General features: G+C 41.0%; 1 protein-coding gene across 1 annotated transcript in view; it reads right to left on the bottom strand.

The window, feature by feature from the left end:
* LOC124308425 (dynein axonemal heavy chain 2) overlaps positions 1–22546 on the bottom strand; it is a 618723-nt gene that overhangs the window by 209478 nt on the left and 386699 nt on the right. The window contains exons 23-24 of the mRNA XM_046771133.1: positions 14491–14505; positions 14083–14302 (exon numbers count right to left, since the gene is read on the bottom strand). Of these exons, the coding sequence (XP_046627089.1) occupies positions 14083–14302; positions 14491–14505 (235 nt within the window). The remainder of the gene's footprint in view (positions 1–14082; positions 14303–14490; positions 14506–22546) is intronic.

Raw genomic sequence — 22546 nt, forward strand, 5'->3', positions numbered from 1 at the left:
CTTCGGCAACTCTCGCAAGTTCTTATGGAATCTTGGATTTGTTCTTTCATACGGGGCCAAAAATACTTTTGTCTAATGCGGTTGTATATTTTAGTAACACCTTGATGACCGCCGACCAACGGTTCGTGGCATTCTCTGATTATTTCTTTTCGTAAACATTCGTCTGGGATGACATTCGTGTTTCGACAAAGCATGATTTGAATTCCTAAGTCTGCGAAAATATAGGATAGAAGTTTTCGGATAACGCGAGGATCGAGAGCGTCTAAGCTGTCATCGGTTATCAGGAGGGCAAGAGACTTGAGGTTTGAATCGGCTAAAGCCGTTTTCAGTTTGGACAATAGCTTCAAGATATTGTATGGTTTACTTTTATCTGAGCCTTTTGTTTTCAATACTAGGGTGAAAATACGTCGACTATTGTGCTTAGATTCAGTGATATCAAATTTTCGCGGAAGAGGCCTCATTACTATTTTTGGGTCAACGATATTCTCGTCGGCAAGTTGGGCTGGTATACCCTTGATCCAAGCGCAGTCTGTCGATATGAAGTGCGCATAGTTGGTTTTGAGCATCAAAAGTCCATCATTGGTATCTTTGACATTGTCTGATACTGGAATGTCGTCCAAGTTGTCAATAAAATATGCGAAACAGTAAGGGTCATTAATTTAATCATCGTTAGTGTTGAGAGCACTGTCATGGTTATGGTCAATAATTTCCATATGGGAGTCGAATTGTTGAGTGCACGCATAGTATTCAGTGTCCGTGAGCAAGTCGGAACTGTCGTCGTTATCAGAGGTGGGCGGGAGTGGTGAGGGGGGAGGGGAACAGGAGTGTAAGGAAGGGTTCGTCGGTCTGTAAGTAGCGGAGGGGGGGGGGGGTATCTCCTAGCAAGACGCGGAGGCCCGACAGGGGGGGCATGATGAATGACGTCAGTGGGTGGGAGTGGAGGTGGAATCGGACGAGGTGCTGCAGGTTTAGTCGGACGTTTAGATTTCTTTCGCAGATGGCGGTGGGGGGTAATCCAGATGTGGAAGGGAAGGGGTCAGGGAGGTTAATATAAGCGGGTGGGGGTCTAATGCAGGGGCGCCTGGTGGCAGGAAGCGGAGAGTCAAGGCGGCAAACGGTGATACTTATTTTCGAATTTTTAAAAACATAATGGATCATTTTGCGTACCGTGCTCCATTATAATTTGTCGAGTCCGCAACCTATCAATGGTATCGAGACAGATGTTACGCCATCTTCTTGCAAGGTTTTCCTAAAGTTAACCAAGGTGTCAAAAAAAACGTTTGGCAAAGGTCTGTCACTGTATTTGGGCTTTGTAACTAAGTTATAAATTTTTCGGTTTCCATGGACTACAGAAATAACGTCAGTCACAGTCGGGTTGAATTCTCTAAGTTGTTCGCGATTTATGAATTTACGTTCTGTCAGTTCTAAAGCGATTCCTTTTGACATTTGGCAGTCAGCGGATATGCAATGAGCCAAGTTATCCTTTTGCTGTAATAGGTCAGCTTTTATTTCTTTGATACGTCTATTACGCATAAGAGGAAAAGTTTCGCTTTCTATGAGGAAATCGCTGTAAGAAGTGCCCGGTAAATCGGTGGACGGACCAAAGTCATCAGTTCCTGATTCAGTTTCTGGGGTCTGTAAGTCATCCGAGCTCAGGGAAGAATCTGAAAAATAGCTCAGGTATGGTCTTTTATGAGACCCAGCATTTGCTGAAGAATTTGTTTCGCGGTGGCGTTTAGGTTGGCGATGTACTGGGATCGGCGCCGGAGTAAAGCGGGGGGGTGTGAGGAGCAACGAGGTTTCTTTATCGCTGAACTCATCGTCGGAGAGATCAGAGAAATCAGAGGAGTATATCATCTTACAGGGTTGTGAGATTTTAGGGTGTTTCAGCGGAGTTGGGTTCGTGGTCTCGTCTGTGGTCTGTCTAGGGCGTCTTGGGTACTGATGAGTCTTTTTACTGCGTTTTTTTGATCTATCGCTAGAGGCTTCAGTCGTTGGACGGGGGCGTTTTGTATCTATAGCAAGAATTTGAGCGATGTCGGGCAGTGCGTTCTTAGACAGAGCATCAGCGTTGGTATTAGATTTTCCGGACTTGTCTTTCTTATCGAAGTTATACTCTGCCAGTTCTAAGCTCCACCGTAATAAACGGGAATTAGGCTTTTTGACGCTTTTTACCCATTTGAGTGGCTCGTGGTCTGTTATTAAAGTGAACTTCTGACCATAGATGTAGGGGCGGAAGTGATTCATACTTCAGTAGGCGGCTAAGAATTCTTTATCGGGTACCGAGTAGTTTAATTCAGCGGGCTTGAGGGCTCGGGACGCGTGTGCTACCGGTAGGTTGGCACCGTCTTTATCTTGACTGAGAACTGCACCTACCGCGAATTTTGACGCGTATGTAGTGAGCGCAAATGGTTTGCTGAAGTCCGGGTGTTGTAGAATTGGTTCTTTGCATAAACAATCGCGTAAGGTTTCGAAGGCGGATTAGTGTTCAGACATCCACATGAAAGGGGTATCCTTCTTCGTTAAATTGTTAAGGCATTTAGCAATTTTTCCAAAATTAGGAACAAATCTTCGCTAGTAACCTAAAAGGCCAAGGAACTGTCTAACATTTTTGGGACTTTTGGGGACAGGATACTCTTTTACTGCTATTAATTTACCAGGGTCAGGTTTTACTCCTGACTCAGTTATGAGGTGTCCGAGGTAAACAATTTCCTTGCGCAGGAATTCGCACTTGTCTGGCTGTAGAGTTAAACCAGCAGCGGTTAGTCGCTTCATTAATTTCCGAAATTCAATTTCATGTTCTTGCAAGTTTCGAGCGTAGATAACTATGTCATCTAAATATACGAACATCTCGTTGCCTTGTAGGCCTAGGAGGACTTGATCCATGAGCCTTTGAAACGTGACGGGGGCGTTCTTTAGTCCAAAGGGCATACGAGAGAATTCATAATGGCCTCTAGATGTCGAAAATGCAGTTTTCGTGCTGTGATCCGGATGCATGGGAATTTGGTCGAACCCGGAAGCAAGGTCGAATGTGGAAAAGTATTTAGCTGAGCCAAACTGGTCAAGGATTTCCGTGATATCGGGCACGGGGTATGCGTCGCCGACTGTTTTTTCGTCAAGTTTTCTGTAGTCGATTACCATACGCCATCGTTTATTGCCGTCACTATCCGGTTTTTTTGGAACGATCCACACCGGGGAATTATACGGAGATGAGGAATGTTTAATAAGATTTTGCTTGAGTAGTTGATCAACTTGGGATTTGATTTCGTCTTTGTGAATTTTGGGAAAACGGTATTGTTTGGTATGAATAGGCGTATTGTCCGTCGTGGGGATAGTGTGATGAGATAATTTGGTATGGCCTAATTTATCACCTGGGAGATAAAAGAGATGATTAAATTCTGTTACGAGGTCAAATATAGATTGTTTTTCGGTGTCATTCAAATGATCAAGATGTAAGCTGCTCTTACGGACGTCCAATCTTTCTGACTCACTGTAGGTCAAGAGCACTGCTGCGGCACCGGGACAGGGTGTACTTTCGTCAGCGATAGGAGGATCGGATTGCGGTTGCGCGAGGTCAGTGCACTGGATGGGGCAGGGAGGGGGGGGGGGGGGGATTATTAGTCGGTCGCGATGTACGCTTGGCGGTAGAAAGAATTAATGAATTACTAAGGAGAGGGCTTGGGTGCGAAACAAGGGTTTTGGCGCGGGCATCGCTGTGGTGGTTACTCGGTGCAGTGAATGTAGCGTTGGGCATGACTGTACTCAGTGGCTCGTCGAAGTCGTCTAGGGTTACTGTTGGGAGTCATATCTCTACGGCAGATTCGTTACAATTGAACGCGTACGAGTAAGCGATGCCGTTCTGGTTTTCAACTAACGCTTCACCACATAGAACATTGTTGCCTAAATCGATGCGTTTAAGGTAGCCTACTTTAGTGTCTGGGTTCGCAACTATTAGTGGGATGGCTTTCACGTCCCCAACGTCGGCACTATTTCCTCGGTCTTTTTGTGTTTCGCGCCCTGAAGTTGGGTGTTCCTCCACGCTTCGCGGCCCAATTGAAGCTGCGCTCCGCCAAATCCCCGCGGGCTCACTCATCCCGAGAACCCCCCTCCGACCTCGCCATACCGTCATGTAGGACTTCGGCATACCAGAAATCGACGTTGGTCTCGGCCACTAGATTCTGGAATTCTCTTCCTCCCGCTATACGTGAGGCAACGTCAATCGGAACCTTTAAGGCCCTTGTTTTCGAATACATTATTCAAGGACATTAGCTTTCTTTTCTTTTCTTTTTTTTTTTTTCTTTCCTTTCTCAGTTTTCTTTTAGTCTTAGTAATATTAATTAATAAATAAGCTCTTCTGTAATCTCGTCCGTACTCTACCTACTTACTCGCTTGTACATTAGATTTAAGTTAATTTTCAAGTACATTAGATTTAAGTTTATTTTAAGTTTTAAATTTGTATTTCTATGCTATTGGGCTGTTAATTTATACTTCTGGGTTCGCTACCCTAGTATAATAAAATTTGTTCTATTCTATTCTATTCTATTCTCCCCCCCCCTTCTCTCTCTCTCCTTTTCTCTTTCCCCCTCTCTCTCTCGCGCTCTCCCCCCTCCCACTAAGAGGGGCCACAATGACCCGGGAAGGTTTTCTGCATTTTCTCCTTGCCGCCTTGTACGAATGCGGGTCTTTCTATTGAGCATCTTAAAATAGCTGCAGCCGCATAATGATGGGCGCTAATCCATCTCTTCCCTTGTCCCAGACAGGTCTACATAGACTTCTGGGGGCATACTCTAACGGGTATGATGGGAACTTTGAGCAAAAAATAGAATAAAATAAACGAATATTCAAAGCATCCAACCCTTATTTTGAAACGTTCACCCGACCACATGATAAATGAAAAAGTTAGCATCTTGCGGCAAGCATTGGAAACATCACGCAGAGTCGATCGATGGAATATCGATCGACCGATAATGCGATGGAGGTGACGCTACATACGACAAACCTGCCGTAACACCCGGTAACACCAAACTGTCGGTAAGATCGGAGATAACAATTTCGTCGGTAAGATGTTGACCGTCTTACAATAAAAAAATGTGTAATGTCTGCTCATCCGACGGTGAAAAAATCAAAATGGCTGCTCATCCGACTAAGCAATAGTCGGAATGACCCCTCATCTGACTAAGCAAAAATCAAAATGGCTGCTCATCCGACTGAGCAAATAATTCATTGTCAAACTGTCTGTCGGTAAAATCGGGTGAAAATACTGGTGGCGCCATCTATGTTTACGCTTAAACCGGAGCAATATCGTGGGTAAGCGTTAACATCGCCGTGGTAACATGATGACTGTCGGTAAGGAATCGGGATACGCTGTCGCTACGCCACCATTTTGTTTTCCAGAACCGGCGTATCTCTACTACTCCCGGTGACTGTCGTGACGTCATGTGATCCTCCATCTACGGTAAGTGCTTTAAACGGTCACATACTTCTTGCGGATTCTGCTTAGCGTGATCCTTTGTGATTGCAGTAAAATAAGGTGTGTTACTTGCGCGAAGCGGTAACGAGGTGCGATGCGCTCAGGGAAAGATTCTGCTCCAATGTCTCGCTGCTGGTACCCCTTGCACGATCGGTTGTTTTGGAAGTTCGAAGGTCATCAAGTCTTCGTCTCCCATGCACTTATGGTTTCACCAAGACAGCTTTTTTATGGCATAGCTTTACTATCCTGGTCGTAGGTATTGCGTTTGTGGTTCGTCGAAACGGTACGAAGAAGGTCGTGTGGTAGTTCGACACCGGGCCGGTAAGTCTTCGTTAAGAGAGGGTACTACTGTAGCTTTACGTATGGCCTTATACGCCGTTATCTATGCATCTAGCGGCACTGCGATATAGGTTGCGATAAACCAGCACCTGGCCGAGAAGTCTTCTCTCTCCAAAAGTCATTCCATGTTTTCAGGTACTGACCTTGTACACGGACTCAAGAGAGGCATTTATGTCTACGTCGGAGTGGAGTTGCATTCGCTTGAGCGCTCGTATGACCCTGGCTTCCTTGCAACAAGTCCCAGGTCCGACGGTGACGATGGTCCTCATCGTCCCTCGTGGCGACAGTGATCCTCGTTGGCGATATATTGCGGTAATTGTACTCATTGACGGTATTTGTAGCTTATGACACACACGTTGCATAGATAAGAAAGGAAAAGGAACGAAATTAACTTAACTAGTTAGCTTAACTGAACATATATTGTGAGTTGGTTTTTCCGCAACATTACGGTCACACGTACCCCGGGTGAGTTTTCGCAGTATTACACATCGGGATGTGCGTTAAATAATCCTTAAAACAGTGTTTCACAAAAAAGTGTCACCACATATGAATATATCTTTGTAGATATTTTAGATTGATTTTTCTAATTATGTCATGGTATCACATTTATAGTTAATATTACCCAAAACTATCTATAATCATATGTATGGGTAGATCCATTATTTTTCGACGAAAGTGTGCACAGTTGGCTCAGAAATTTTGATACTAATTTTTTCTTCGAAAGTTTGCTAGAAAAGGAGATGATCCTGCAAATTTCAGCCCGATACGACCAAAGTTGGCCGATGGAGAAATTTTTGAAATTTATGCAGCAGAGGTGCTTTTTGGGGGCATATAAATGTCTCTATTGATAGAATGTAGATAAGTTCAAGTGTGTTTTAATGATTTTGGCGGTTCAAATATTTACCTCATTTTTCTGATCAGTCATGACTGATTTTATTTTAAGGTAGAGTGGTTTTTGTAGGGCAACACTTTTTTGGAAACCTTTGAGATACTGTACGTTTCCAACCCGCGTTTGGTTATATACCCGAGTTATTTAATGTCTCTTGCATGTTGTTTGTTTTTTGCTACGTAACCCTTACATGCAGAAAGATGGGTTCTGACAAATTTTAAAACTTTAAATTTTCGAATGTAGAATTCAACATACAATTTACTGTAAAACACAACAGCTTAAATCATTTTAAAATTGAGTTAAACACAAGTATTGCTATGTGGTCAGTTGGTGACGCGTGATCGATGATTACGTAACCTATGCAGATAAAATTCGACAGATGGCTGTTGCAGCAATGAAGACTAGAGGTAAGGAGACCGAATGCTGTACTGGGAACGTGGTCTATGAAGGTGGAGAAAATTTTCAGCGCTAAGTCCGATAGGGGTGCTGCTGCCGCTAAGACGGGCAACAGAGAGAGACTGAGAAGAGAGAGAACGCTATATCGAACTGTATCGAACTGAAGAATACGTCGGGTCAAGGCCTTTCTCCCTTCTGCAGTTTTTTAGGTTCTGTATTTGTTTTTAAATTTTTGTTTAGACCGTGAAATAAAAAATCTAAACAAATGGGACATAATAAATAACAATAATAAATAATTATAAAAGACATAGTCAACATACGGACAACTCGACTCTAGTCGGTTATCGAAATTTGTGAGTGCTGGTCGCCGAATAAATAAAAAATAATCTTATGACTTACCTCAGGAAGACTTATCTTTTTGCAATTATGCAAAAACATGATGTCCGACAAGAATGCAATAAACATACGCCAAATAATAATCGATAATGATTTCACTATGCTCCCTTCACTATGTTCCGAACAATACGAACGATAGATTTCACGTCCTATCTTAGGAACACGAGCGCTCGTGGCTGAATTTTTAACTCAATAATTTTCTCCACTTTTGGCTACCACGTTTTCAATACTTGCCCATATGCGTTCGGACTCCTTACCTCCAGTCTTCATGGTTGCAGCGTAAGTCGGTCGGATCCTGTTTCTAGGCAACCTATCAATAATTTGCATCGCAGTTGTAATCAGATAATCGTTTAGATGTACAAAAGTCATATTTTATGCGGTAACTGGCAATATAGATCCCACCACGGTGCAAGGGTTATGCACAGTACATACAACGTATCAATACTTGTATTGTGGTTAGAAATATCAAGACTACAACCCCTGCAGTCATTTGCAGACGATATTTAATTAAAATCATAATATACTGAGTACATGGGTGTGATTATACTGAAAGCGTTGCACTTGAGATTTCGGTGAGAGAATATGTGTTCAAAAAGATGATGCATATCACGTTAGTATACCAAATGTTTCGGATGTCGAGAGATGACTTACCGTAAGCATGACTTATAATCAAAATTTGATTGAGTTTTGTGTATTACACCAAAACTGTTGGTTTCATTGTCAAAATGAGGATCAAATTTTTTGTCAAACATGAATTGGACTTCTGATGAATGTTGACCAATGATTTCTTTTTGTTGAATCAAATAAATATGATGCTTTCAAAGAATTTCTTCGCAGAATTTGACTTGCAAAATTTATATTATTGGGAAAACGTTGTCGATGGTCGCGAACAACCTGTAATAAATATTGCAACTGTTGTTCATCTTTAGTTAGGCAGGAGTTATATTCTTCAATTAATATGACTCTATGTTCAGCAACGTCGTTGGTAAGTTTCAAATTTTTTAAAAATTCAACTTTGATCTTTAATAACTTTTAAACGAGTGGACTAATCAAAAAATGTTTACAGACCTTTTTTGTAGAACGTTAAATTCGCTACAAAGATCAGAATGGCGCTTTTTTAGTCGATTGGTCGTTTGAAAGGTATGAAAATCAGAAGAAGCGAAAATAATTAATATTAAGGGCTCATTTTTTCACAGTAATTTTTTACACCCAAACGAAACTTTTGAGCCTGTTTAAAAAAAAAAAAGATTTCTTTTTGAATCATCATAATATATATAAGGTATTCCGTGCCAACTGAGAGGTCATTTTCCCTGACCCCCGCCAATTTGATTCATTATTTTTCATATGATTCTACAACCTAAAGAAAGCACTCACCATTTTTTTCAGATGTTTCGTCCGAACCATTCTTTTTAACCCTTCAGGACATGGGTGTTTTGACTGCCATTATTTACTCTGGCCATGAGAAAAAATCTCATGGCTTCTGCGCATGCGCTCAGTATATTTTAAATACAGCTTTCTTAAGAAAATATCATTTATTTATAATTTTCAATGTTTTTTAAGGTAAAATAATTGCTCAAATTTATTATTAAAGTAATATCAATTAAAAAAAAAAATAATAGAAACAAATATTATTAATAATTATCATTTTGTTGTGTTACTTGAAATTAAAAGTAGTAGTTATTTTATTTTTCAAGATTAACAGTCCTCTTAATAATATTCATTTAATGAATATCAACAATTAAATAATAAATTTTACATTTTTAAAAGCAGATAACACAGCACAACATTGCACAATTATTCTTTAGGTACATGTATCATGTAAACAAGTATGGCGGAAGCATACTACGGAACGACCCGAACTAGGCCGAAAAGAAACGAAAGCTAAAATCTCTCACCCTTTAATACTCTGGCCATGAGAAAAAATCTCATGTTCTCCAAAAAATTATTTTTTTTCGCAATTTTGATTTAAAAAAAAACAGTTTTTAGTGAATGTGTATCTAGAAAACTAAATTATAGGAAGATACAAAAATTTTCAAGTAGTCTTTCCATTTGAATTTTAAAAGATATTTGAGATCTACGTTGAGCATGAGAGAAAATCTCATAACCCATGTCCTGAAGGGTTAAAAAAATGTTACAAACCCTGTTATGGTCCTAAAAAAAACATTTTATTTTTTTTTTTCAAAAATTCACACAATTTCTGGGTCCCAAAACAAACATTTTGAGCCATAGTTTAGAGTGGAGAATTGATTTCTTGTATTTTTTGAATATTTTATTAGAGGAATAAGTTTTCTTATTTTGTATGTATACAAAACATTAGTGATGTTTGTAACATTTTTTAAAAAAGAATGGTTGTGTCGAAAAATCTGAAAAAAATTATGAGTGCTTTCTTTAGGTTGTAGAATCATATGAAAAATAATGAAGCAAATTCACAATTTGTATACTGTAACGTGGCATTTCTGTTAGGCATACCCGTTACAAGGTACTCCCTGAACCTTGGGCGGAATCCAGGGATAAGGGTTTCTGAGATCGGGCCGCGAAGGAATAATAGACGAGCGCCAGAACTGGAGTCACGCATCCGAGCTTCGACAGGGACGCAATAGCGAATTATGATTAAGATATTGCAGGCTTTTGTTTTTATTTTTTTTTTGAGTACACCGGTCACGGGCCAGCGACCAACTCCGACGCCGAGGATATTTCGAGGCGAGGCGAAACCGCGAAGATCTTGCAGGAAGGATTCCGAGGCTGCGGAGGCGGAGCCAACGCAGATCCCTGCAGCGCGGGAATCCAAGGCGGACGCGATTCCCGCTGGCGGCCGGCGCGCCGCAGCTTCCCAGCTCACCCCGCCTACACCTGACCAAGGCAGCCGCGAGAGACCGGCTAGCGACGAGGAAGTACCACCCCGCCCAACCCCTGAACACCATAGAGATGCGCGGAAGGCGACATCGCAAACTAGCGTTAAGTTCTGCGCCGCGAAACGACGACAGGTGCGCGTTAAGTTGCGCAATCTCCGAAATCAATGACAGATCGATTATTGCGCATTCTTAGGGTGATGACGTCACGAAGGATTAGCGTGACGAGATCGGCGTTGCGGCCGATCGGCCATCTGAGATCACTCTAGTTCTGGCGATTGAGAAAGGTGGTTGCATAGTTTCGAGGTCGAGTTGAAAGTTCGTTTTGCGCCTGTGAAGGAAATTGTTTCGTTGCGAGGACGATGACCGGTAACCGTCACGAGGGGTCGGCGAATTCGTTCACTGGATGTGGAGCGGTAAGCGTTGCTGATATTGTCGCGATCGAATTTCGAGAGCAATTGAGCGAGGGCTTGTCCGAGAAAGAATAGCCGTTTATAATTTGCGTGTCGAAAAATCCTCGAAATTCGTTTGCCGATTCTTTCATTTGGTTACCGCAGCCTGAGTTGCGCGTTCTAAGGTAGAGCCACTGTTGAGTGACCGAGAAAGTCGAGTAGAGTCCCGAGTTTGAGTCGCGACAAAACTGCTGCAATTCGAATGTAATCAAATTCCGTTACACTGGGTCACGTCGAATCAATTACAATACAGCGTAACTTCTCGAGTAGCTCGCGAGTCGTCAAAGGGGGAGCGTTCGAACTCGCGAATCGTGGTACGACGTCGCGGAGAAAGTTGAGCTCGGGTGCGTGATAATAAGTTAGTTGGTAGAGGACGGTCGCGGTTAGCGCGTCGAGTTACATTCTTTGTTTGGGTTTTTGAATCATTGTTTAGTAGTGAAGTGGCGATTAGCGCCCGTAGGCATAAGGCATTTTATAGATTTATTACCGATCGCGGTTAGCGCATCGATTGTGATTTCGGTTTAGTTTTTGTCGAGTGGTTTATTGTTAGTAGTTAGTAGAGGACGGTCGCGGTGAGCACGTCGAGCCAAATTTTGTTTTTAGTTTTGAGTTATTGTTATCGTCAAAGCAGCGACTAGCGTAAGTAGGCATTAGAAGCCGGCTAGATTTAGTCATTTTTTTTTCTTCTTCTCAGTTACATTATTTTTTTTCTTTTGTTAAATCGAAGTCCTTAAATATGAATTGCGAATAGCGAATTAAGATATATTATTACTCTTGTATAGCATTTTGAATCGCGAAGAGCGACTGTAGAATTATTATTTTCCGTTTTATATTTTGAATCGCAATGAGCGACGTCTGAAATATTATTTTGTTTTATATTTTTCTTTGGTTTGTAATATCGTTGGCGGAAAATACATACTGTTTGGATTTGATGTTCACATGGTGAAATAACGTGTTGGCATTGCGTGTGTCACATCTCTCTCTCTACCCAAGAATTACCCCAACCCTCTCCGCGGTACTGAGCTACCGAGCATATTGCCGAGGTATAGCGCATTTACGATTTCGAGCGTGACTTAAACGGGTAAACTTATAACTTAAAAGGGTTGCGGAAATAATAATTCCAGAGTCCCAACGACTTGGGTTGATGTAGAAACGATACTATAACATTATATTCCCACCGATCATAAATGATTACATGAATAATATAAACAATATATATTGCGGAGCATTCACTATAACGCTAGTGGATGTCCCGAGCGCCTGTCACCCACTCCCCTCTCTCCCGAGGCGAGGGCTCCGCGGTGTTCACTCTTAGTTATCCTTTCCGTAATCCGTTCGGCGTGTTTATTGTTTTTCATGGATAAGTTTGGATGACCAGGCCACAAACTTACATATATATATATAGTGAATTGAAATATATATATATATATATATATATATATATATATATGTATATATATATTTCAATTCACTTGAATATTTGATTTCTTTATGATTATTATCGATATATTGATAATCATGATTACTGTCGTGGTTGGCAATACCATCGCGTTCAACAAGTGTAATGGTTGTCTAGAATCCACGCAGACACACTACTTGTGATGTCTGGTTCAGAAATCACGAGTTTTTATAGACGTGTTGCACGTATTTAGTATGCTTGCGCAGGAAAAGTATACACAGTCGATCATAAAAGGATTTTGCGACTTGCTTGCTCTTCCACGATCACGAATGTTACGAGCGTTAGCAAATAAGCTATCCTCTCTGGTGTTGAGTGTCGGAGCAGGACGTTTTGGCGCCAACGTTTTGGCGTCGGTCGCTTCGGCACCGGACGTTTTGGCGCTGTACGTTTTGGCGCCATACATTTCGGTGCCGGACGTCTTCGCGTCAAACGCTGACAACAAACAATAACATACTAATAAGTTGAAAATGACTGTCGCAGTCCAACGGTTGGAATAAACCACAACACACACGCGAATACGAAAAACGCGGAAGGTGACTGCGGCATCCGAAAAAGTAGAATAAGTTCGGCCTCCACACGACAGTGGCTCCCGAAAGATTAGAATACGTTCGGCCTCCCGAAACCATAAAACACATGTGAGTACGAAAAACGAGGAAGGTGACCGCGGCTCCCGAAAGATTAGAACAAATTCGGCATGACAGTTGCATAATTGAAACCACAACCCACTATCCGGTACGCAAAATCCGCAAGGTGACTGTTGCAAGCCGTTTTGGCCCTCTCCAAAGAGTCCGGCGCCAATACGATGGCGGTAAAACGTAACGTACTCTTTTGGGTGTACTTCTAACAAAATACAACGTTTATGTATCGATCTAGAGATTATCCTGTGATCTAAAAATGTTATATATATCTTCTGTTCCGTTTCATACTAAACAACGTGTCGAAAATTTCTTTCTCCAATCCACTCCGCTTAGTTAATTAAGGCTACATTTCCTAGGGTTTGACAATATTAGCCATTAACATTTTTCGATTTCATTCCAATTCTTCAGCCTTAACATCTGACTGTTTATATTATTTGATTACAGAAGAATTCAACATCAGCTACGGTGTTAAAAATGTTCCTCTGTAAATAGAAGTTGTCTTAAGCAAAATTAGAAATTGAATACACTGTTAGAAATTTAACAATTGTAATCCGTAAAGCTGGAAACGGCATAAAACAAACATCACCATGTGCATGACGTTGCGGTTCAGATGACAGACAGAAGTTACCGACAGCGCATATTTGACAGATTTTATAGTAACAGCTTCCGCTCAGTTTATTGGCACATAGGTACATACGATTCTGTGAAAATATCGACAGCTCTGGCGAGATTACATATAGGTCTTATTGATAGCTCTGACTCAACATGAATAGAATTATTATTCAGATGGTCCTTGGCAGAAATTTTTGCTTCAGAGCATTTTGTGAAGTCAAAACACAAGATAGACGCAAAAAGGTAAGATCAATACTTGTGATATACATAATTGATCATTGGCAAGAATTTGAAAGTGACGTCGTTGTGAATGCAAAATATATGGTGAAAAATCTGATTAAAATCTAAAAGGCTGCTGTACCAACTCGAAGGCTAGAATGAGTTAGACTTTGAATGATTTGTGATTCTCCAAAAGCTATTGTACATCGGGCCACAATACTTCGACGAAAAGGAAGCGTGGAGCGCATTTCTTCTTTCAATAAAAACCAGTTTACTCAGTTATTCACTCTGATCACTAGCTAAAACTTCGTGATTTGCGTACATAGCGATGTAATTTATCCAGCAAAAGTTATGTTATCGTACCTGGACATTGTTAGAAGTAGTTTGCGCAGACATATTGATGGTCAACAACGAATACTTTCTTGGGTTTAAGGCTTCAAGTACAGATTGAGCGGTTGATGTTTTCCCTGTGCCCACCGGACCAACAAGGAGCACAGGAAACCCGTGCGATAACAGCATGCTCACTATGTAATCATATCGAGCTGTGTCCACCGTAGGAACTACGATTTTATGAAAGGGAATCCTGCAAAAAAAGAAAATGGATTTACACATGACATTTGATAATGTAATAAAATTATGGAGCAAAATTTAGAATAAAACTATTCACTACGCCAGCAGTAATACCGACTCAAATTTTTTTGTGATCCAACAGGTTGTAAAAGTTTCTCAAAAATCAATTTTACAAGTCTATTTCACCAGTATAGCACCCACTCGTATTTGACGCATCTTTCAATTGCATGTTAAGAATCTGAGAAATACGGCGTGATTACCGGACCGCAAAAACCCCCACCCATTAATGAGACTCGAAAAGCGCGGCCTAGCCGCACGACTAGGGTTGGGGGCCGAGTTAGTCTGTCCCGAGCGCATCGCCGTGAATGTGTGCGTCTCGTGAAATGTATTGTACGTCCCTTTAGAGTTTTTATATTTTCCATTATCTATATGTATTTATGTATACGTCTCGTAATATTATATGCCCACATTATACCAGTTTGGCTTGGTTTCCGAGAAAATCGAAGGTCAAGTTTCACGTGCGGTATATGTATTTTCGCAACACCTGCATGGAAAGTCCATTTTTATGCACCATTTACAAGCACCGAAAGTAGTCTTTTATACACATGTGCGGGAAAAACTTTCGCGTATTGCTAGGGGTGTGAGAAAAAAACCTTCGCACATAGCTAGCGGTGTGCGAGATAGACGGTCGCGCTTTTATCCACAGTTGCGCATTTCGTAAACAGCTGCATTAGCGTCACCGATGGAATAGTTTGTCACTCTTTGCCATGCTCGACATCGTCAGACTTTCCATTACAGGTGTAGCAAAAATAGAGTTCGATACACGTGCGAAAGTTGGCAATGCCTACCTAGCGTGAATGCGCCACACTCGCCCTTCAACTCGTCTACGGTTCGTCTTCGGGCTCGTGCTACCCCTTGACGCTTGTGCGGGCATTGCCACCTTCGCGCACTAGTATCTAAAAACACTATACCTAAACAGTGCATAATTGGCATGCAAGTAAGTGCGGCGCAGTAGGCTAGGTTCATGGCTGGCACGCTGCCGACCCATGTCGAGTCCTATCAGCACGCAACTTTTTTGTTAATATTTATTTCAACAATTCTTCAATTTCTTAGCAAAAACACTACGTATGCGAATAAAAAATACAGATAGATTTGGATCGCGTGTGAACAGCATGAGATATACGCCAACATGTCTCTGTGACGAGCTGCCGAGAAAAATCCGAATTTTCAGAAGCGGTCAATCAGCTTCGTATTTCATCTTCAACAGGGCTATTTAAATTGTCGTGACCATCCAGACATCACCGTAGAGTTCAAACGTTCACATAAATTTTATATGGGTTGAGCGATTTGTATGTCATTTTATACTTGGGCGACCGTATTTATTACTGATTCTATATCTATTGTGACGGGACGCCTTGCCGGCGTACCGGCACCTGACGGGCAGCCCGAGCTTCCCAAATATTATGCTTATCGTGACAAGCCCAAATCTTGCGACACACTCGGTAACCCTACCACGTACCAATAAACCAACCAAATCACGCGATTTACCGTGCTCTCTCTTCAAGAGACACGGCCAATCACTATTTCCAAAATCCGCGAAACTAGACGACTAGCAGGTATAAAAGTCAAGCACAAATGTGGCTCGACATCTATTCTATCATCTATCGTACAATACATCAGAGTAAAACCCCACATCGTCCAACGCGAGGACTCATCCGCGGCGCACATTTATTTGGCGGAACATCTCATCTCAACGAGGAACCAGAAGTCGACACAAACCACGATCACGAGACATGAACTCGTCACTCCAAGAATCCTCGAACACCACTCTCAATCAAAGGAGGGTATTCAACGTATTAAACATTTCATCTGTTTTCAATAAAAGTCCTTAGGTATCAGGGAGCCGTGTCTGAATGAAGAACAGCATTGCGTCTGACCTCATAGCTCAGATACGGTGATCGTCTCACAATTCTCTGACCCATAGGTAGGGCACTTGAACCTGTAAAGGGTCTCTGTCATTGCGACTGGATGCCTTGATACAGGTGACGGTATATTTGTGTAGAATCCCCGATAATTTGACTACCACGCTATCACATAAATAATATTCTGTCTTACTATTGGCAAGACGAATAATTATCAGTACCAAATAACGAACTCATCAACGACGATTCTGGATCGTCAAATGTCGTCCTTCTGACGACCATGCTAACACGCCAATAATATTTAGTCTTGCCATAGGTAAACCGAATTATTATCAAACTAAATAAGAAAAAGCTATTCCTTCCTAAATTACCACAAATTTCCTAAACATTACAAGAAAAATAAATTCACGACGTCACATCCTGTCTCTCATCCCGCCTCTCGGGAACGAAACATTTAACTATTTAAAGATTTGCTCTCTGGAAACAAATCTCTCGGATCACGAGTTAATCACTCATAGCGATCGATCTGTGTGTTGCTTCACAGACACAGATCAAGTTTGACCCTCGACCGTTTATACGGCCTGTGATGATGGGTTTATTCCACTCGTGCCATTGCACATGAGAGTGAGGGAACAACTTCTGAGGCTATCTCGAATACCAAGTTGAAACGGTCAAACTGTAGCAACCTCTTCGAGGAGTTCATTAAATAATCGACAAATAACCATTCTCCACCTTCCTTCCGAGTCCAGAAACCGAATCCTGCCGTTTTATTTACGAGACAGGAAATTCTTGAAATTAATATAATATTCGAATTCGTGCGAAACCTCCGCGCTACTTTTCATATTACGTATGAAAATCTCGCGATATTCGGCCCGTAAATAAACTCGAATCGTTTCAAAAAGCCAATACCAAAAAGCGTATGGTTTGAAAAAGACCTAAGATTCTTGATCGAACCGATGATTTAGATGATGTTGGGAATATTACATTTAGTGTATTTTGGCTCTCCATGCATCGATCGAATTGATATAGGGCTTGAGTGAAAGCTCTTAAAATCTACGAACGTATAAAACTTGTTAGATTTCGTGTTTTATCGTGAGAGGGGAAAAATGTGTGCTAATATTTTTACCAGGTCAGTTATGAAGTCCTTATCCTTGCGCTAAAAGTCTGAGCGTCGACTCGCGCGCGTACATGTTTTAAGTGAACTTGGCGCGATCGTTGACCGTCGATCTTAATTACGTACATGTTTACATACGTGCGCGTACGTTATTCTCGAGTTACTCTTTAGACGAGCCTCCCCACTCTTGGCGTGTGGCCTCGCAGGCTTCGCTCACCGTATGGTACGCTCACACGTATACGTGTGCATAATATTATCGAAAATTACTCCCCAGGTGAGAGAAGTAGGTACCCCGGAGAGCCTAGAGAAGCATAGCTTCAAAAATCTGTTCGGCATTCAGCGTTTGATCTAAATAATCGAAGTTTTCTACAGAATTAGGACGACTTTCATCCACGTTTTCATTTGTGTATGAAGTACCTTCATTTTTACATTTGAGTTCTGATTTCATGTGATATCATTCACATTGTGTCAGTACTGCATATTAGAGATTTTGCAATTGTTCCTAACTACGCGGCATAGATCGAGGTTAGGCAGTAAAGAGAACTCGGGTGGCGGTACTTTTTTTTTATGCGACCGGTAAAACAGCGCGGTTCTTTATTGACACTAAAGGCAGCTAGGGATAATTGAATTCAGAAATAGATAAATTCAAGTCAAAGAAATGAACAGTTAAATCAGTCGTATATTGTCGATAGAGTTTACAAGTTTCGAGTCAGCCAAGTAAGCTTACAAGAATTAACAATAATTAACTAAATTTTATTAAACAAGTCCATAACAATTAATATATCCAACAATAGTAGTCCGTAGGATTTTCGAGAGAATAAAGTCGAACGATACCTTTTAACAAAAGATGGCAGCAGAGAAAGTTACACGTAGGCCGGTATCAGCGATATAATACAAAACGTCACCCAGTGACGTGATTGAACCCACTCTCCCAAGAATGATGCTACGTCAATTATTAGTTTGTTCGTTTTAAGTGAGATTATAGGAACTTTATTAGGAATCGGTAGTTGTTGGAGTTGACAATAGTTCGGAACAGTAGTGACAATATAATAACACTAAATTTGCGGTCGACGGTACTCGCCAAGAGAGATTGACGCTGATTTAGAAGTTACAAAAACTGGTATCATGAACGAGAAAGTAATTAATAAAGTAAATTGCGACACCCAATTGACGAGAAAATTATCGACGGATCGTCAAAATAATAATTTTATGATACATAAAAATTCAAGATAATTCACAGCGGAATTTTATTAATTACGAGAGATTGCAAAACTGAGAGATTCTCAGAGGTTTTGAAAGGTTGTTGCGAGAGAAAAGAATACACTAAATAAACTTTATTCCGATAAGATCAAAGATTATAAGCGGGACTTAAATTAACAAAGAAATACGATATTGCGGAGAAATATGAAAAATGTTACAAGTATTAACGAATACAAGATTGTTAATAAGAAAGTGGTAAAAGGTACGATAATATTCAGCAGCTTAATCTATACGTGAGTGTACTTTAAGAAACTCATATTATGATACAAATTTATGCACAATAGCGAATAAAATATAATATGCGGTACGTCAAATTAAATATTATCACCACTACTAGTATAAAAAGTAAGAAAAAATTAAGGGGAGGCTTCGTTGAAATTTTTGTCAAAAATGACCAAAAAATTGACTGTCGGTCTTTTACGGAAAAACGTTCTTCGAACCGTGTCCCACCTGGGAAAAATTTACCACTGCTGAAATATGTTTTTAACGTGTTTTTGGGCCCGACAAAGAAATTTTTGAACTTTCAACTGTCACAATGGGTCTGCTTTTGAAATTCTGCAAAATACGACTTTTGATTCGTGATCAGCGATACAAAATACATTTGAGTACCAGTTTTTGCCGAAGTTCGTTGATCCGTTCCATTATTTTTTGAATATAAACGAGCGCGAAGTTAACGGGCTGCCTGTGCGCCGTCACCGGTTGGTAAGATTACGGTTAACTCTCGTACCAGTGATTGGTGACATATACTCTTACCATCTAGGTATGAAAGATTCTATGGTTTAGCAATTATACCCCGCGAGTGTGTTTGCCAAGCTATTTTTGAAACGATAGATTTGACGAACTGTGACAAATTTTTCTTGTGGTTTGAACTACTCTGATGTAAATTTTGAAGAAATCTGCTTCTCAAAATGAATGAGTCCACGAACCAATGACACTTCGACAAGGCCACCCTTCAAAATAAACAGGCAAGCAGTTAATGGAATGATCGGCGTTGGACTAGGGCACTCAAGTATGGAAAAATTCTGTACTGTAATGAATCTGAAAGACATGAGCGTCAGTAGCTTCAAAAGTCATGTGGACCAGTTGACTGCAGAGACTGAGAAGTTAGAAGCGAGAGTTTAGAGAGAGCTGGTGAGCTAGCGCGGGAGAATCGGCTTCTCGCGTTGCTCGAGCCAGGCGGCCGAGGGGAAGACTGGGCGGGACTTACGTCCGTGCCCCTGATACGCCGAGACCCCCCACTCCATCGGGACTGGGTCTCAGCGAGTAGTTTAGCGTTCTAAAGTCAGCCGTATGGGCAATGTTGCAACGGAACCAAAGTTTTCGTGGTTTATGACATTAAAGCGGAGGTTGGCACGTATTTATACACGTATTGTTATGAGTACATCAGTAATAATAAATTACGCAAATCTTTAAATGATGAGTTATGAAAAATTATGTATCTAATTTTCAAGAGATCTGTTGCATGACCCGTTCAAATAGACTTAAAAAATGGAAAGGAAAATTCCGCGGAACAGCCGTTGGCTAATTGATTACATTATAATATTGTTATCAATTACCCAGGTCTCACTATGTGGAGGCCGCTGTGATGAAAAGACCTACCCTATCCCGTCCCAACCTCCCAACCATGCCGGGTAAAAACACATACATGAAATAATAAGTAATGAAAAAAACAAATAATGGATTATAAAAACAATAAGATAGACATGCGGCAGTGAGTTCGGAACTGATGGAAGATCGAAGAATCAGAGAAACATATTGCACAAATGTATTTAATCGCGTGTACCTATTTCTCGTGGTAACAAGGTATCGTTTGAGGAACAGAACGAATTGAAAAATAAGCTATCCCGATTAATGGTTGAAAATAAAATTATTGATCATTGAAAGCAAGCGAATATCATATACCTAGTATTTAGGAATGTATTCGAGTATAGGATTATGAAAAATGAATAGAGTGAAGCACGTCCGACCCACGTGAAATTTCGAATGAGCTGGAACTAACAAATAAACATTTCGCAAACAAAAATATGGCAATGCATGCAAGTATGGATTAAATGAAACATAGAATAAATTTACAGAAGGTTATTGCACAATAGTTATTATAAATAAAAGTTTCAATATACAATATAATTACATAAGCCCGTATCGTCTGTCCGTTTTGTTATTTGTCATTTGTCGATGTTATTTTTTCACGCGCAGGGAATTGTTACTCGTCTTTCTTTTTCTTAAAAGCCCATTTATTCAAAGATTTTTTGTTTTTACTACACGCGGTTTTCTGAGCTTCAAGTATTTGAGGAGGGTCGCGAATTGGGAGTTGTCGAGCACGTCTCGAATCTACTATTTCTGGTAAAAGACAGAAGTGAAGAAAATCGGCTAATTTGTTTTCCATTTTAGTTTTCCAAAAATTGTCGTCACGAAGTATTTTGTCGAAGATCAATCCTTTTGGCGTCCAAACGATAAAATTGCACCACTTCCTCTTAGTAATGTGGATAAGACCTTGAACCTGATAAAAATAATTGTGTGAAGTTATCAATTTAGCTCTACCTTTTTCAATACACATGAATTTAATTTTTTTTTTTACTGTATGCCCTTCATTGGAATTAACTCTTTGGCAGATACGGGAGATTTTGCATCTAAAATCGCATCTTCGCCTACAAGTCCATCAGGTGACGCCGCGAGGAATGGTAGCTCCTTGTCTACCACTAGACCGCTGAGTTTCACCGAAACTCCATGTTCGGATGCAAAGTCACTGATCGCAAAGGGCTCTTTTTCTATGCTCCACCGTGTACTCGAGTTACTATGGAAATTGGTATAGCGAATTCTTTCGACTAATTTGGTACACGATGTTTGTGGCCGCCGTTTGAAAATTTCACCGAAAATCGAAGCAGTCAATCGCTTTTTACGTTCATCGTAGCATTCGTTTGACGTACTTTGACCTCTAGTTTGCCTCCCGATTACTAATGGTTCCTGCAAGTACAAGGCCTGCACGAAACCTTTTTGAGCCGAAGCCAACTTCTCCGCGGACATGTCCGGTTCCGATGGATATGCAGCGTCTGGGCCGTAGTCGGTGTCAGCTGACTGGGCGATAAAAGATTTTGATTTTGATTTGAAAGCCGACTTTCGAGACTGAAGAGATCGCGATTTTCCCGAACAGTATTTAGCAGTGAATTTTCCCGACCCACCCATTCCTAATTTTTCTTGCACTAACGCATGATATTATACACCGGCGTTCATCCTCACTACGGCAGATTTGCATCTAGCTTCATACGAATTGCGAAGGGTGAAGTTGACACGCTTGCCCTCTATAGCTTTGGCAACGTAGGCGTTATACAACTCGGCTACATTGTTGTCTACGTCCCATATAAAGCGAGATACATGCTCAGTGAGTCGATTCATTGCCGACAGAATCTCTTAGAAGATAGCAGTCGTTTTCATGTTTTGCACAAGATTCACTTCACCCGGCTTCGGATTACCGTTGCAAAAGTATCCGCGATCTTTACATAACCGATGATCTCCGAAAACGTGATTTGGACCGTTCTTTATGTCCTTGCGTAATTGTACTTGTGCTTTTCGGTGATGGATAGCAGAGGTTACGGTATAGCGTAGGCGCTTCAAGTTTTTGCGCAAAGAGTTTCTCAGAACCACCGTACCAACTTTACGGTTCAGACGAAAATTTCGCAATCGAGTTCCATAGTTTCGGAGAAAATGGTTGCGGCATTACATTTTTTGGACTAGTCCTTCCGGTCCATACGGCAACGCATCAACGATCTTCCGGTGGACACTGCTATCCCTATCGCCTATCAATTTATTGTATTTTAGCCCGTGCATTTCTAAGCTACATTTGAACCCCTCTACAATTATATCTGACTCCATTGAAGTACTAGAACCCACCTAATTTTTCAGCACACTTATGTTGGGGCAGTGATTTACTCATTTGTGTGCCTACTGCACATCGAACAATACT

The sequence above is a fragment of the Neodiprion virginianus genome, chromosome 7 (assembly GCF_021901495.1).
Source record: "Neodiprion virginianus isolate iyNeoVirg1 chromosome 7, iyNeoVirg1.1, whole genome shotgun sequence".
NCBI classification, from domain to species: domain Eukaryota; kingdom Metazoa; phylum Arthropoda; class Insecta; order Hymenoptera; family Diprionidae; genus Neodiprion; species Neodiprion virginianus.